Source organism: Scyliorhinus torazame, chromosome 29, assembly GCF_047496885.1.
Source record: "Scyliorhinus torazame isolate Kashiwa2021f chromosome 29, sScyTor2.1, whole genome shotgun sequence".
NCBI classification, from domain to species: Eukaryota; Metazoa; Chordata; class Chondrichthyes; order Carcharhiniformes; family Scyliorhinidae; genus Scyliorhinus; species Scyliorhinus torazame.
The window spans coordinates 25,412,204-25,427,768 of record NC_092735.1 but is presented as its reverse complement, the minus strand read 5'-3'; the positions used below and the strand labels follow the sequence as shown (position 1 = coordinate 25,427,768).

At 46.2% G+C, this 15,565-nt stretch overlaps 1 protein-coding gene across 9 annotated transcripts in view; it reads left to right on the top strand.

Annotated features, from left to right (window-relative positions):
- The window catches only part of LOC140403951 (carnitine O-palmitoyltransferase 1, liver isoform-like), a 150,873-nt gene that overhangs the window by 49,380 nt on the left and 85,928 nt on the right, over nt 1–15,565 (top strand). For all 9 annotated transcript variants that reach the window (XR_011938441.1, XR_011938440.1, XM_072492239.1 and 6 more), the window contains exons 2-4: nt 2,474–2,635; nt 8,460–8,599; nt 13,496–13,667. Coding sequence is in view for 7 of the 9 variants with exons in the window: in XM_072492239.1 (XP_072348340.1) it covers nt 2,495–2,635; nt 8,460–8,599; nt 13,496–13,667 (453 nt within the window). In the remaining 2 variants the exon portion in view is untranslated. The remainder of the gene's footprint in view (nt 1–2,473; nt 2,636–8,459; nt 8,600–13,495; nt 13,668–15,565) is intronic.

Below are 15,565 nucleotides of genomic sequence, written 5' to 3'. Positions count from 1 at the left end.
TAGTAAGGTGACAGTGAGACTTTCCACTGAATTACCTGAACGATTTGCCTCACTCGCCCCTCTCATCAAGCCTAACATTGACATTAAATACCGCACAAGTGTAGTGTTAGCGTCCTCCTCCCAGTTATCAATGTTGAGCCTCCCAGGGAGATTACTAATTTTGCTGAATTGTTTACAGTTTTGTACTATGGACCCTGCGCTCACTTGTGTCCAACCTTGCCACAAAAAGGAAACTTATTTTTCCGTTTGCCTGTTTCCACCCTAGTCTCAAAGCTGCAAAACTATAATTAAGCTGGTTGCAGCACCATTCCCTGCTGGATGTCATTGAGATACTCACTATCATTATCAGTTGGCTGGACAGTTAGTTTGTGATGCAGAATGAGGCCAGCAGCGTGGGTTCAATTCCCGAACAGGCTGAGGTTATTCATGAAGGCCCCACTTTACCTTGCTCCTCGCTTGAAGGGCTGGTTTAGCTCAGTGAGCTAGACAGCTGGTTTGTGATGCAGAACAAGGCCAGCAGCGCGGGTTCAATTCCCGTACCAGCTTACCTGAACAGGCGCCGGAATGTGGCGACTAGGAGCTTTTCATAGTAACTTCATACTTGTGACAATAAAAGGTTGTTATTAGGTGTCGTGATCCTGAGGTTAAATCACTGCCAGTCAGCTCTCCCCCTCAAAGGGAAAAGCAACCTATGGTCATCTGGGACTATTGCAACTTAACTTTTACTTATTACCATCATTACGTGTGCTCTGCCCAAAGTCAGGTCAGGATTATTCTCCAGAATGTGGGTAAAACTGCTAGCTCTGAGTCAGAGGTATACATCCACACCTAGCCTGAGTTACACTATCCCATTCAGACTTAAACCCGTTAATGAGAATAAGCAGGGGTACGTACCCCTGTTCAGCTCGGGTGATTCACTCAAGATCCATTGTCCTCCAGGACATTCTGATTGACCAGCTATTAGCCCATTACAGAGGCTGTCCTCTTTTGTCTGTAAATTGGAGGTTAATTGTATATTCGTAGCCTGACTGTTCTTTTGTATAAATGGGAGAGTGGTGATTTAATTTTTTTTTTTATAGTGCCCATTTTTTTTTCAATTAAGGAGCAATATAGCATGGCCAATCAACTTACTCTGCACATCTTTTTGGGTTGTGGGGGTGAGACCCATGCAGACATGGAGAATGTGCAAACTCCACATGGCCTGTGACCCAAAAAGCTTCAATATTGTTTTTCTTTTGTTTTAATAAAGTTTGGTTTGTAATAATAACCAAGCCCTATTTCTCATGCAATCACTCCTGGAACAAATTGATCTTTCCACACATCCTTACAAAATTTAAAAAGCATTGTGGTTCTCGTCCAGCATCTTTGCCACTGCTGAGATCTGACCAGGCGTCCGTAACAAGAGCGAGTTGTTAACCGGAAAGGTGGGTACACAACTCATGAAACAACTTGCAACGGGTTCATTTGGAACGGTGGTTTTGTACAGATGCGAGACCTGGACCTTACAGAATGAGGAAGCTGACTTGCTAAGTAGCTTTAAAATGTACATACTGTAGGCCATTATTTTGGTTGCTTGTCTGTTTAATGTCAAACAAGCAAAACTGTTAACTGGTGAAATGTGTGAGCTTTTATTGCCACTTGCAACTAACAAACTGCAACAAGAGGATCATGTAAAACAACTGCTTGAAATGTAGATAATGGTCCTTGGTTTGGCATTGTAAAGGAGGATAGAAATCACACCTGAAACATTCTGTCTTGCTCAGTACTTGAGAAAACGTACAGCATTTTTTGTTTCGTTTCAGATTTCCAGCGTCTGTAATATTTGACATTTTGTCTTGTCCACAGTTGAAATATGGTTGACTGTGGCCACCCCACCCTGCTCAGCTACCCCCCCCCACCTGTAACATTTGGCACACCTGCCGCTGTGTGATATGGCTGTATGGGGGTGGGTGGGGTGGTGAGAAACGCATGTTAAAAATTACAGTGAGTCCGCAAAAATAGGTTTTAGAAAAATCACTGTGACCATCGGCCGAAGGCCAATAATTGTCCCTGCTCGAATTTCCCATGCTTTGAACTTTTCTGAAATAGGTTGGATATTTTATGCTCTGTGAATGTGCGGGTAGGGGGGAAGCTGAAACAGATTGATGTATTAATAAGGGAGAAAGAATGGAGTATGTCGCAGGGTAGAAAGAGGTCATTAGAATAGGAGGAAGTTCCTAGTGTAAACACTGGCATAGACGAAGACTAATTAGTCTGTTCCCATGTCCGTGCGTTTCTGTAGTTGCTGCTGATGTTCCAACATTGCTTTTCATTATGTTTCCAGTTTTAGTGGTCGAGGGGAGGGCGGTGAGAATGCTTGCTTGCGCAAAGAAAAAGTTTCAAAAGTAGTTGGAAGAATAGGAAAAATGAAACTAGGACGAGTTCGGCTCCATCAGCATATTTAATGATGCCATCTTCCATTCTTGTTTTACAGGTGGTAGCGTAACAGGAGAACATGGCAGAGGCTCACCAGGCCGTCGCATTTCAGTTCACAGTCACCCCAGAGGGCATCGACCTACGACTCAGCCATAATGCATTGAAAGAGATCTACCTCTCGGGCATCAGGGCATGGAAGAAAAAATGCATCAGAATCAAGGCGAGTGCCTTCCATTCAAAATCCAGTTTACCCACAGATTACGTATGAGTAAAAGAGAACAAGAAACTTAAACAAACTTGATCAGAGATCTATGAGGGGAGAACTGATTCAGGTTAATTGAGTAAATAGTGTTATAGGCCAGGTTTTAAAAACTCCAAAGCGTGTTATGGAGTTCACCTGACCAATAAGTTTTCATGTTCAATTTGGCTAGGGTGAGCACAAGAGCCAACCCTTCAGGTGTTTTTCAACAGTCTTCCCAGACACTTTAATCAAAATAAGTTTTATTCTAAGAACTGAGTTAACATTTATATAAACACACAGCAAGAATTTTTATCAATTACAAATGTAAAGACACCCAACAGCTACAGTGATCTATGTCTAACACTTAAAGAATTCCCCCTTACCTGTTCCAATTCAAAAACAAAATCCCATAAACCTAAAACCCCTTTTCAAGGGCATGGTCCAGCACTCTGCATTCTCACTTGAATAAGACTGGCTTTGCCTGAAATTCTGACCCCGTCTCACCTGCAGGTTTAAAACCTTCCGGAAAGCAAACTATATCTTAAAAGCCACCACCAAGGTGATTTACTGGTACAGACATTTAAAATGACACTCGCGAGAGACAGGCCAAAACACTTCTGTTCTCTATCTGAGTCCACAGCAGCCAAATGTGAAAGCGAAACCAAAAACAGCTCACAAAGCCACAGTCCAGCTCCACCCACACAATGACATCACTGAAGCCATGTGATAAGACAAACACCTTTCTTAAAGGAATGCTCCCACGACCATAGACTAAAAGGTATGGAGGTAGATGAACAGTGGGAAACATTTGAAGAAACACTTCAAAATGTTCAACAAAAATACATTCCATTGTAAAATAAGAACTGAACAAGAAAGTCCCACCTGTGGGAAAGTTAAGGATAGAATTAAATTAAAAGAAGAGACTTGCATTGATTTAAAATTTTTAAAATGTATTTCATGTGATATGGGCATCAGTGGCTCAACCAGCATTAATTACCTATCCGTAATTACCCTGGAGAAGGTAGCCTTCTTGAACCACTGCAGTCCATGGTGTAGGTACACCTAAATGACATTACCATAGCTGAATTCTCACCACCCCCCCCGTTGTGGGTACCAGCAGTGAACTGTTTCAATCCACATAGCCATACATCAGCGTTCAGTGACAACCAGCAACGATACCTAGGCAAGATGTTTGAGATCCGGGTTCCGCGGCAGCTCCAGTGCCACGGCGATCTCCGCAAAAACTGGCGGGCATTCCGGCAGAGGTTTGAAATCTTCCTGGTGGCAGCCGATCTGGAAGACATGGCCGATGCTGAAAAGACAGAGCTTCTGCTCACCATCGTCGGTGCCAGAGCACAAGAAATCTTTAAAAACTTCAAGTTCTCCAAGGGGCAAAACAGGAGCGACTTCCAGGCAGCCCTGGACAAATTCGGCAAATACTGTGAGAAAAACACACTCCAACCAGCAAGAAAAGGTAAGAGAAGCGCCAGTACTCACCACGAGGCCGAGATCCCGGAGCAGAGAACAATTTTGATCGGCGGCCATCTTTCCAAAGGGACTGCAGTTGCGCGAGAAGCACACAAAACGGGAAGGTCCGTTTGCGCATGCGCGAGACGTCCCGCATGCGCAATCACGAAAATGGCCACTGGTACAAGAACAGCGATTTGCGCATGTGCAAACGCTTCCTACGTATGATGTCACATGCGTCATGGCGTCAGACCACGCCCATTTAAAGGGGAAACGTCCCAAATCAAAGAAAAAATCTTTTAAAGCCGTAAAACAACCTTCTTTCACCTGGAATGACAGCACAATGCCTCAATGAAATTAACCTCCGAAGAACCCTGCAACAAGCAGTTACCTACACCCAAACCGATGATTCTGACCTTGAATACTTCGAAACCGACCTTTACCGACGCAAACAGTGATGATATGGTCCGAGAAGACAACGACTCAGACGAACCTTTCACCTTAGGAGGCTACCCCAGTATCAAATCCGATCCGCAACTAGATGTGTTGCACATTGATGACCCCGACGACGAGTTCTTCGGATTTGAGGATCTTCAGCTCAACAGATATGACATCCCGACTCGTGAGTGCAGGATTATGCTGCGGCCTGAAACCAAGAGACAGAGAACAGTACTAGCCCACAGAGAGCGGCCTGCTGCCACACAGAGTGTGGTCCACGCACCGCTCAGGGATCCCGCTCAGAGCGTGGTCCACGCACCGCTCAGGGATCCTGACTCTACGAAAGAAGACACGCAAGACTGCACACCACAGTCCTTGCATGAACAAGAAGTGACTCCAGTGTCACAAGCCTCCACAGCGAGTTCATGGACAGACTCCACAATTGCAGAAACGCAAGACTCCAGAGCGCAGTCCTTGCGCGAACAAGACGTGGCTCCAGTGTCACAAGCCTCCGCAGCGAGCTCGTGGGCAGCCTCCACGATAGAAGCAACGCAAGACTCCGACGCGCAGTCCTTGCAGGAACAAGACCATGAGGGTCTAGCAACCTCCTGACCACTAGCGGCAGACAATGCAAGTCTGCCATGCTCAAGTAAACAGCAAGAAGACTATGACAGTCTACCACGCTCCAGTGCACAGCAGGACGACCATGACGGTCTTATCATGCTACAGCGAAGAACAAAGCGACGATGACAGTCCAAGCCCAAATGAAGGACAACAGCAAGACAATGACAGGCCACCACATTGTTTGCGCCACCAGATGAAGACTCTGACAATTTACCCAACCCAAGTGACAACAAGTAGCTACTGAGGCTCTACCCACAGTATGTGAGACGAGTGACGACAGCATCCCACTTCCCATGCAAGATGTGCAAAGTGACAGACCTCGGCGAATGTGTACAGAGGCGCTCGACGATCACTGTGAGACCACTGGTGACTCTGGTGACACCATGATACTTCCACCCTCATTCGCTCGAACCTCTCCACAAGTCAATGCATTCCTGCATGTTCCGACTCCAGACGTGCAGCTTCAAGAAATCTCAGCTGACTCCAGTGAACCTGCTAAGACTCCGGACGGGGAGCATCAACAAACCAACACTGACTCAGTTAAAACAGACCAGACTCCAGATGGGGAGCAACCAAACACCGACTGTGATTCACGTAAGCCGGACTTTACTCCAGACAGGGAGTGCCGCAACCTCAGTGATGGCACACTCAGGGTGACAGCAGATGCCACAACGACAGGAGATGGATCACTTAACAATTACACTGGGTCAGTAATAACAAGCAGCAGCTACAGTCCAAGAGGAATACACCAATATTCACCACAGCTATATCCACACATTTCTTCCACACCAGCAGTGCAGCCAATGACAGCTCATGCTGGACAAACCCAGTATTCAGGCATGCAGCAGTCTATGCAGCATATTCTCAAACAGGCCAGCACTAAGAATTGCCCACTAATGGAATCAAGACCGAAGGAGGACTACCTCAAGCACAATCTGCACTACAGACTGGATGCCTTAGTTACAGCCCAGGATTTGCTGCACTCCAGGCTGGCCAGACGGCATATTCCTATCTGATGCAAGTTTCTAGTTTCACACCATCACCAGGTATTTATGCGAGCAGTAATTCTGTTTCCAATTCGACAAGCTTCAACGGTTCTCAGCAGGATCACCCTTCCCACCCAGCATGTGGCCAGAACCAGTATGTACAGTCTTATCCAACTTCAACATATGGCACATCCATGACCTCGAATGACACTGTTGATGGTACCTCTTCAACGTCAACAGCTTACCAGCTACAAGATGCCACCTGACAGCACCATCACAAACATCGAAAAAGAAAGGGACTCCAAATCAGACAGCGAAGTGATTTGACCACTTCTTGGTTCCTGTGGCACAGGAACGTTGATGGCATTCATAACCAAGAGACATTTGACCACGATGATTGATGGTTTTTGGACTCACACAAATGATTTGGGCTTATTGTTTAATCACTGTTCCCATTACTTGTATACACCTTAACGTATCTACCTGCATTTTGTTCAATTTTCTTCAAGTGTACAGAAAATATGTAACGTATAAAAAAGGGGGGATGTGGTGATGTGCATCAATGTAAATACATGCAGGCTAGGTAGACACTAGAGAGGGAGCACCAGAGACATCACACACACACTCAACCAATAGATCAGTTAGATAGGACACGACCAATGGACATTCACTTTTTTTCTCCCACCCACTCCCCACATCCCCCAACCTCACCCACCCACACTCCCCACATCCCCCAACCTCTCCCACCCACACTCCCCATATCCCCCAACCTCTCCCACCCACACACCCCACATCCCCCAACCTCTCCCACCCACACACCCCATATCCCCCAACCTCTCCCACCCACACTCCCCATATCCCCCAACCTCTCCCACCCACACTCCCCATGTCCCCCAACCTCACCCACCCACACTCCCCATATCCCCCAACCTCACCCACCCACATACCCCACATCCCCCAACCTCTCCCACCCACACTCCCCATATCCCCCATCCAATGGACATTCACGATACACACAGAGGTGACACGACCACAGGAGGGCATTACACCAACCCATATATAAAGGACACCACACACATGATCTGCCTCTTTCCAGTGGAGACAGTCAGTGAGTAGAGACACGGTTGATTCAATATCACTCCCACCATGTGGATTGCAGCAACTGGTTAGTCAGCCTGGGTAGCTATAGTAGGATTAGCAGTAGTGTCGAACCCGAGTAATAGAAGTGCAAATAGTTTAGTAAACATGTTGACGTTATCTCCACGTCTGAATCTTCCTTTGTCAAGTGCACCACAAGGAAGCCGCTTATGCTCCACCTAGAGCATAGCAAATCACCCCCTATCAACAGCCCGGGGACAAAGCCCACTTGATTGGCACCACCCTAAACATTCACTTCCTGTTAGGGACGTAGCTCCAGCATTTTAACCCAATGACACTGAAGGAATGACAATACAGTTCCAAGTCAGAATGGTGTGTGGCTTGGTGAGTTGCTGCGTTGCATATGGTATACATTGCTCCCAATGTGTTGAAGGTGGGGGGAGTGATTGTTTAAAGTGGTGAATAGGGTGCCAATAAAGTGGGCTTTGTTCGCGGGATGTTGATAGTGGGGGATTCATCAATGATAATGTTATTGAACATCGAGGGAAGATAGTTGAATTCTCTTTTGTTGGAGATGGTCATTACCTGGCATGCACATGGTGCAGCTCAAATGTCACTTGCCGTTTGTTAGACCGAGCCCGAATATTGTCCAGCATATGACATGAACTGCTTCAGTATCTGAGGAATCACAAATAATGCCAACATTGTGCAATCATCTGTGAACATCCCCATTTCTAACCTTATGATAATGGAGGGAAGGTCATTGATGAAGCAGATAAGATGGTTGGGCCTAGGACACTACCCTGCAGATGTCCTGGGACTGAGATGATTGAGCTCCAACAACCACAACCATCTTCCTTTGTGCTAGGTTTTTCTGCAACTAATGGAGAGTTTTCCCTATAATTCTCATAGACTCCAAACCTACCTGTTGGACTGGCATTTTGCAAACTGGCTCCGTGGCTAGTCTGTTCTAAAATATCGAGAAATAAAAGGTTAATTGAGCATTATATGTAATGTTGGAGAACTTTATAAAGTACCTTTTTGTTCCCCTTTGTAAGATGTTGGGATGTAGCCTGGCATAAGCTTGCGTACAGAAAGAGGCAAGCTTCATCCCTGTCTACATGAAACGGATTTTATTTCGGTGGAAAATAAAGTGTTAACATTTTTGTTTTGCTTTCTCCTCTTTGCAGAACAATTTTGCGAGCGGCGTTTACCCTGCCAGCCCATCCAGCTGGCTTTTCGTGGTATTGACGGTCATAGGTACCATGTACACGAGAGTCGACCCCTCAATGGGAATGATAGCCAAGCTTAAGGACCACCTCCCTCTAAGGTGAGCAATTATCAGTGACTGATGAGACTGTGGCAGGACTTAGATTCAGTCTTCTCTTGAAAGATTGGAGTTTTCTGACCCTTGGACTCCAGTTTTCTTTGGTTTGTAAGTAAAACAAATTAAATTTCCTCTCTCCATGACCCAATAATGAGATTTGTTCAGAATGGATATTCACTAAACCGCTCCAATCTGCCAACCCGAAATAAACATAGGTGAGTACATCTGAATTGTGTCAATCAGAGACAGAATATGGGGCATTGTTAGTGCTCATGTTTACTGAGCAAATCTTGGTGCTTCACTGAAGCACATTGGGACATGTTAATACATTAATGGCACTATATAAATGCAAATTGTTGTTGTTGAGTGCTGTTACTGCCCTAAAACACTCAATGTGGGGGAAAAAGAAAATACATAACAGTTCAGAAATAATAGAAACTGGACACCAAGAATGTATCAGTCTGTTAGACAACATCCATCCCGACCTCTCAATATGCTGTGAACTTGAATGTTAAGGATGATGAGAAAAAGGTGTTTTACCAGTGTGTCTTACTGAAGCAAAATGGAAACTCTTAAATTTAATAAAAGCATACATTTAACTTTTAACAGACTTATGATGAACTGGGCAATCAACATAGCAATTATAGAATCCCTGCAGTGCAGAAGGAGGCCATTCGGCCATCGAGGCACCAACCCTCTGAAAGAGCACCCTACCTAGGCCCACGCCGCCACCCTATCCCCGTAACCCAGTAACACCACCTCACCTATTGGACACTAAGGGTCAATTTAGTATGGTCAATCCCAAATACCTGCACATCTTTGGATTATGGGAGGAAACCGGAGCACCCGGAGGAAAACCACGCAGACATGGGGAGAAAGTGCAAACTGCACACAGACAGTGACCCAAGTCTGGAATTGAACCCGACCCATGTGCTGTGCGGAAGCAGTGCTAACCATTGTGCTGCCCCGTGATGCGCAGTGGTAGTGATATGAGACTGAAGTAAGGATGTGGTAATATTATAACATAGTAAAACGTCCAAAGGCACTTTCACCAAAGTGTTTTCAAACAATGCGTGACACCAAACCACACAAGTAAATATCAGGACAGGAAAGAGGTGGGTTTTAAAGAAAGTCATGTAGAATCCTTACAGTGCAAAACAAGGCTATTGGGCCACTCATGCCTGCACCGACCCTTCGAAAGACCACTTGACCTTAGCCCAATCCCCCCCCCCCACCTTATCACTGTAACCCCAAATGACCTTTAGACATTTAGGGCAATTTAGCATGGTCAATCCACCTAACCCGCACATCTTTCGACTGTGAGAGGAAACCGGAATACCCGGAGAAAACCCAAGTAGACGCAGGGAAAAAGTGCAAACGCCACACAGATAATAACCCAAGGTCGGAATCGAACCCGAGTCCCTGGTGCTGTGATGCAGCAGTGCTAACCACTATACCACCATGACACTTGTGGGAGTAGAGGCAGAGAGATTTAGGGTGGGAATTCCAGAGCTTAGTGCCCAGGCAGCCAAAGGCATGACTACCATTGGTGGGGCAAAGGAAATTTGCGTTGTGCAAAATACCAGAATTTGAGGAGTGCAGGTATATTAGAAATGTGGAGGTCTTGCGTCGCAGTGGGTAGGGTCCCTGCCTCTGAGCCAGAAGCTCTGGGTTCGAGTCCCACCACCCCAGGACTTTATGGCCAAGGAAAGTTCATTACGCGTCGAAGTGTCAAGCTGCAAATCCTTCTAACACACCAATGGCTCACAGTAAGAGCGGAGACTCCTGGTCAGCCATGCTTGATGTGGCATGGCGCCCCTCAAGTTACAAGCTACAGACAAGCGACCTTTTCCAGGAATTACTGGCTATGGAAACAGCTGAAGGTCTGCCTTAGTGCTTCACTAGATGCGGGAAGAGATTTGGAATTGGAAGATATACTGCAATATTTTAGGGCTGGAGAAGGTTACAGAGATCAAGTAATGCTATAATATAGGGAGTTCTTAAGAGACACATTAGAGACTTCAGCATGCTCAGACTACATGCTTGATCTTGTGGCTGGGAGATGGTATGGGATGAAATTCGAATAGAGAAGGGGACTCCAGGGGTAACAAACCAGCATCCTGAACTAAATTTCACAGGTGTCAGTTTCGCTCAGTGGTAACACCTGTACCAAAATGTGTCACCTGATTTTCATTCCTATGTGCTATTATGTACACATTCCTGTATTAAATTTCACCTACCATTGTTGCGTCAACTTAAATATTTTACCACTTATTCCATTATTCCTAAACTTTCCCCCTATGATTTCACTGCCCCGTCTAGATTGTTATCATGTGGAAATTGGCCAAATTTGCATTGAGTTTCCAAATTCATTTATATATTCATTTGTATAAATTAGTAAATCAGTCTTGCGTGGAGCTTTGTCATTTGGAAGCCAGGACACTCATGGCATAGTGTTTGGGCAATCGCCCACATCCCAGTCATAAAATGTGCAAACAGCAAATATTCAGATCAGTCAGTTAACCAGAACGAAAATAACAGAGACCAGAGGGGTCATTTTAAGCTAATGCGGCATTCGGGAAACTGATCGAATTGGATACAAGGCTTGTTTTACACTCCACCTGAGGTTACGATCTGTTGAAATAGTGACCCACCAGTTTCATGGCCACTTCTAAGGATTGATTGCCAATGTTTATTTTTTTTAATTGAATTCAAACTGCCATGGTAAAATTGGAATTCTCCTTCTGTGGGTTACTTGTCTAGGTCTCTGGACTACGAGTCCTTTTTTAAAAATTCATTTACAGGATGTGTGTGTCACTGGTTAGGCCAGCATTTATTGCCCATCCCTAATTGCCCTTCAGAAGGTGGTGGTGAGTTGCCTTCTTGAACTGCTGTAATCCTTGCGGTGTAGGTACACCCACTGTGCTGTTAGGAAGGGAGTTCCATAGGGGCAGCAGGGTGGTGCAGTGGTTAGCACTGCCGCCTCACGGCGCCGAGGTCCCAGGTTCGATCCCAGCTCTGGGTCACTGTCCGTGTGGAGTTTGCACATTCTCCCCGTGTTTGCGTGGATTTCGCCCCCACAACCCAATAGATGTGCAGGGTCGGTCGATTGGCCACGATAAATTGCCCCTTAATTGGGAAAAATGAATTGGGCACTCTAAATTTTTTTTTAAAAAGGAAGGGAGGTCCAGGATGTTGCCCCAGGGTCAGTGAAGGATCGGCGAAATATTTCCAAGTCAGGGTAGAGAGTGACTTGGAGGGGAACTTCCAGGTGGTGGGGTTCCCAGGTATCTGCTGCTCTTGTCCTTCTAGTTAGTAGTGGTCGTGGGTTTGGAAGTTGCTGTCTCTGGAACCTAGGTGAGTGCTGCAGTGCATCTTGTAGATGGCACACACAACTGCCACTGTTCGTCAGTGGTGGAGGGTTTGAATGTTTGAGGAAGGGGGGGCAATCAAGTGGGCTACTTTGTCCTGGATGGTGTCGAGCTTCTTGAGTGTTGTTGGAGCTGCACTCATCCAAGCAAGTGGAGAGTTTTCCATCACACTCCTGACCTATGTATTGTAGATGGTGGATAGGCTTTGGAGGGGTCAGAGGGTGAGTTACTTGCAGTAGGATCCCTAGCCTTTGACCTGCCCTGGTAGTCACAGTATTAATATGGCTAGACCAGTTCAGTTTCTGATCAATGGCAACCCCCAGGATGTTGGTAATGGCGGATTCAGCGATGGTAATGCCATTGAATATCAAGGGGCGGTGGTTAGATCCTCTCTTGTAGGAGATGGTCATTGCCTGGCACTTGTGTGTCATGAATGTACCATTGCAGTACCATAACGTTTGGTGTCCTTCAGCACAGGGCTAAAGAGCTGGCTTTTAAAGCAGACCAAGGCAGGCCAGCAGCACGGTTCAATTCCCGTACCAGCCTCCCCGAACAGGCACCGGAATGTGGCAACTAGGGGCTTTTCACAATAACTTCATTTGAAGCCTACTTGTGACAATAAGCGATTTTCATTTAATTTCATTTCATTTAGGGCAGCATGGTGGCGCAGTGGGTTAGCCCTGCTGCCTCACGGCGCTGAGGTCCCAGGTTCGATCCCAGTTCTAGGTCACTGTCCATGTGGAGTTTGCCCATTCTCCCCGTGTCTGCGTGGGTTTCGCCCCCACAACCCAAAGATGTGCAGGCTGGGTGGATTGGCCATGCTAAATTGCCCCTTAATTGGGAAAAAAATGAATTGGGTACTCTAAATTCTTCGTGGGCAGCACGGTAGCATTATGGTTAGCACAATTGCTTCACAGCTCTAGGGTCCCAGGTTCGATTCCGGCTTGGGTCACTGTCTGTGCGGAGTCTGCACATCCTCCCCGTGTGTGCGTGGGTTTCCTCCGGGTGCTCCGGTTTCCTCCCACAGTCCAGAGATGTGCAGGTTAGGTGGATTGGCCATGATAAATTGCCCTTAGTGTCCAAAATTGCCCTTCGTGTTGGGTGGGGTTATTGGGTTATGGGAATAGGGTGGAGGTGTTGACCTTGGGTAGGGTGCTCTTTCCAAGAGCCGGTGCAGACTTGATGGGCCGAATGGCCTCCTTCTGCACTGTAAATTCTATGAAAATGTCCAGGACCATAATGTAATGCTACCATATCCTGAAGATTCCTTGACACTGTTTTGAGAGGATTTCTGATATCCTCGTCAATATCCCTCTTTTAACCAATCCCTTAAAGATAGATGAGCTGCTCACTGCTGTTTGTGAGAGGTTGCTGTGCACATGTTAGTTGCTGTGTTTTCTCTTCAAACCAACTACATTTCGAAAGGTTTTCATTGGCTTTGTAGTACCTTGGGAGGCCCTGAAAAGTTATTGAATATCCTTATTTTACAGCTACACTTTAATGTAATGTACTTTTGTTTGTTTTACAGAAGATACTTGTCACACCAGGGCCAAAGCCTAGTCAGTGCACTACTGTTTGCAACAGGGCTGTGGCTGGCACTGATTTTTATGATGCGGCAGATCCTCAAAGCCCTCCTCTCCTACCACGGCTGGATGTTTGAAGAACACGGCAAGGTGTCCACTACCACCAAAGTCTGGTTTGTAAGTCCTGAAACATCACTAATCTCCTGCATGAAAATGTAATTTTTCCCCTTTTCTCCTTGTCAAGTACAAGGCAGTGACCATCTCCAGTAAGAGAGAATCTAACGCTCTCCACTTGACATGCAATTGCATTACCATTGCTGAACCCCCCTCTATTAACATCCTGGGGGTTACCATTGACCAGAAACTGGACTGGAGCCACATAAATATTGTGTCTGCAAGAACAAATCAAAGGCTTGGAATTCTGCAGGAGTAACTCATCCCCCTGACTCTCCAAAGGCCTGCTCACCATCTAGAGGGCTCAAGCCAGGAGTGTGATGGAATACTCCCTACCCTGCCTGGATCAGTACAACTCCAACAACACTTGTTTGGCACACATCCACCACCTTAAACGTTCACTGCGTCTCCCACTGACACACAGTCACAGCAACATGTATCATCTATAAGATGCACTGCAGCAACTTGCTAAGGCTCCGTTGGCAGCATCTTTCAAATCCAAGAAAGGGCAGCAATGGCATGGGAACACCACCAACTGCAAGGTTCCCTCCAAACCCACACATCCCATCCTGACTTTTTATAATTATAATCTTTATTAGTGTCACAAGTAGGCTTACATTAACACTGCGATGAAGTTATTGCGAAAATCCCCTGGTCGCCACGTTCCAGCGCCAGAAATGAAATGAAATGAAAATTGCTTATTGTCACAAGTAGGCTTCAAATGAAGTTACTGTGAAAAGCCCCTAGTCGCCACATTTTGGCGCCTGTTCGGGGAGGCTGGTACGGGAATTGAACCGTGCTGCTGGCCTGCCTCGGTCTGCTTTAAAAGCCAGCTATTTAGCCCTGTGCTAAACCAGTGCCTGTTCGGGTACACTGAGGGAGAATTCAAAATGTCAATTTCACCCAACACCTTGGAACTATATCGCTGTTCATTCACGTTTACTGGAACTCGAATTCCGTTCCTAACAGCACCGTAGGTGTACCAACACCAGATGGAGGTTTAAGAAGACTGCTCATTACTGCCTTAAGGGCAATTAGGGATGGATAGTAAATGCTAGCTTAGTCAGCGAGGTCCACACCCTGTGACACAATAAAATAAAATTCCAGATCCAATGAGGGCTTTGTACAGCTGTAATGTAACTTCTAACCCTTTGTATTCTAGGCTGCTATATGTAATTAGGTGGCGTGGTGTAGCCACTTAAAATGGCTAACTCCCGATTTAAAATGGCGAACGGCAAAGGCTGATGGGGAAGTCAGCCAACAGGACAAAAACAAGCAGCTGCAGGTTGACTGTGTATTTACCTCTGGAAAGGCCAGACAAGATCGATACCAGCAACCATCAGCATAACAAAACACCAGCCATCTGCATACTAATGAGCAATCCCTGGGAACAATAAGCAACATTTAGACACACAAAGCAAAACCAGACTCTTCGGCGCCAGCAGAAGCCTACACAAAAGGAGGTGAACGACCACCTCAAGACCGCCCATCGATCAGGGAACCGCTCCAGCATTGGAGAAAATCGAGCCAAGTGATTGGGACAAAGTCCAATCACTTGGGACCAGGTACAGGGTCCGCCCCGAAAGGTGGGAAGCCCCTGGGGACTATAAGAATTGAGCCCCAAGTTCAAGTCGCTCTCTTCCAGCTCTCTTCCACCGCTTCCAGCATTTCCTCAGCTCCAACTCTTCAACAGCCGCTCAAAACTGTAAGTCTTACTTCAACGCTCGCTACGAGATAGGCGCTCCGAGCTACCAATCTGTACCAACTTCGAATCCCGCACGCTCAGAACCCGAACGAAAGGCCATTTGTTTCCCTGATCTGGTGGGCCAGTTCCAAGTTAAGTATTGGCCTGTTAGCTGTAGAAGTAGCTTAGACGTAGAATTTGTACATGAGTAGTGATT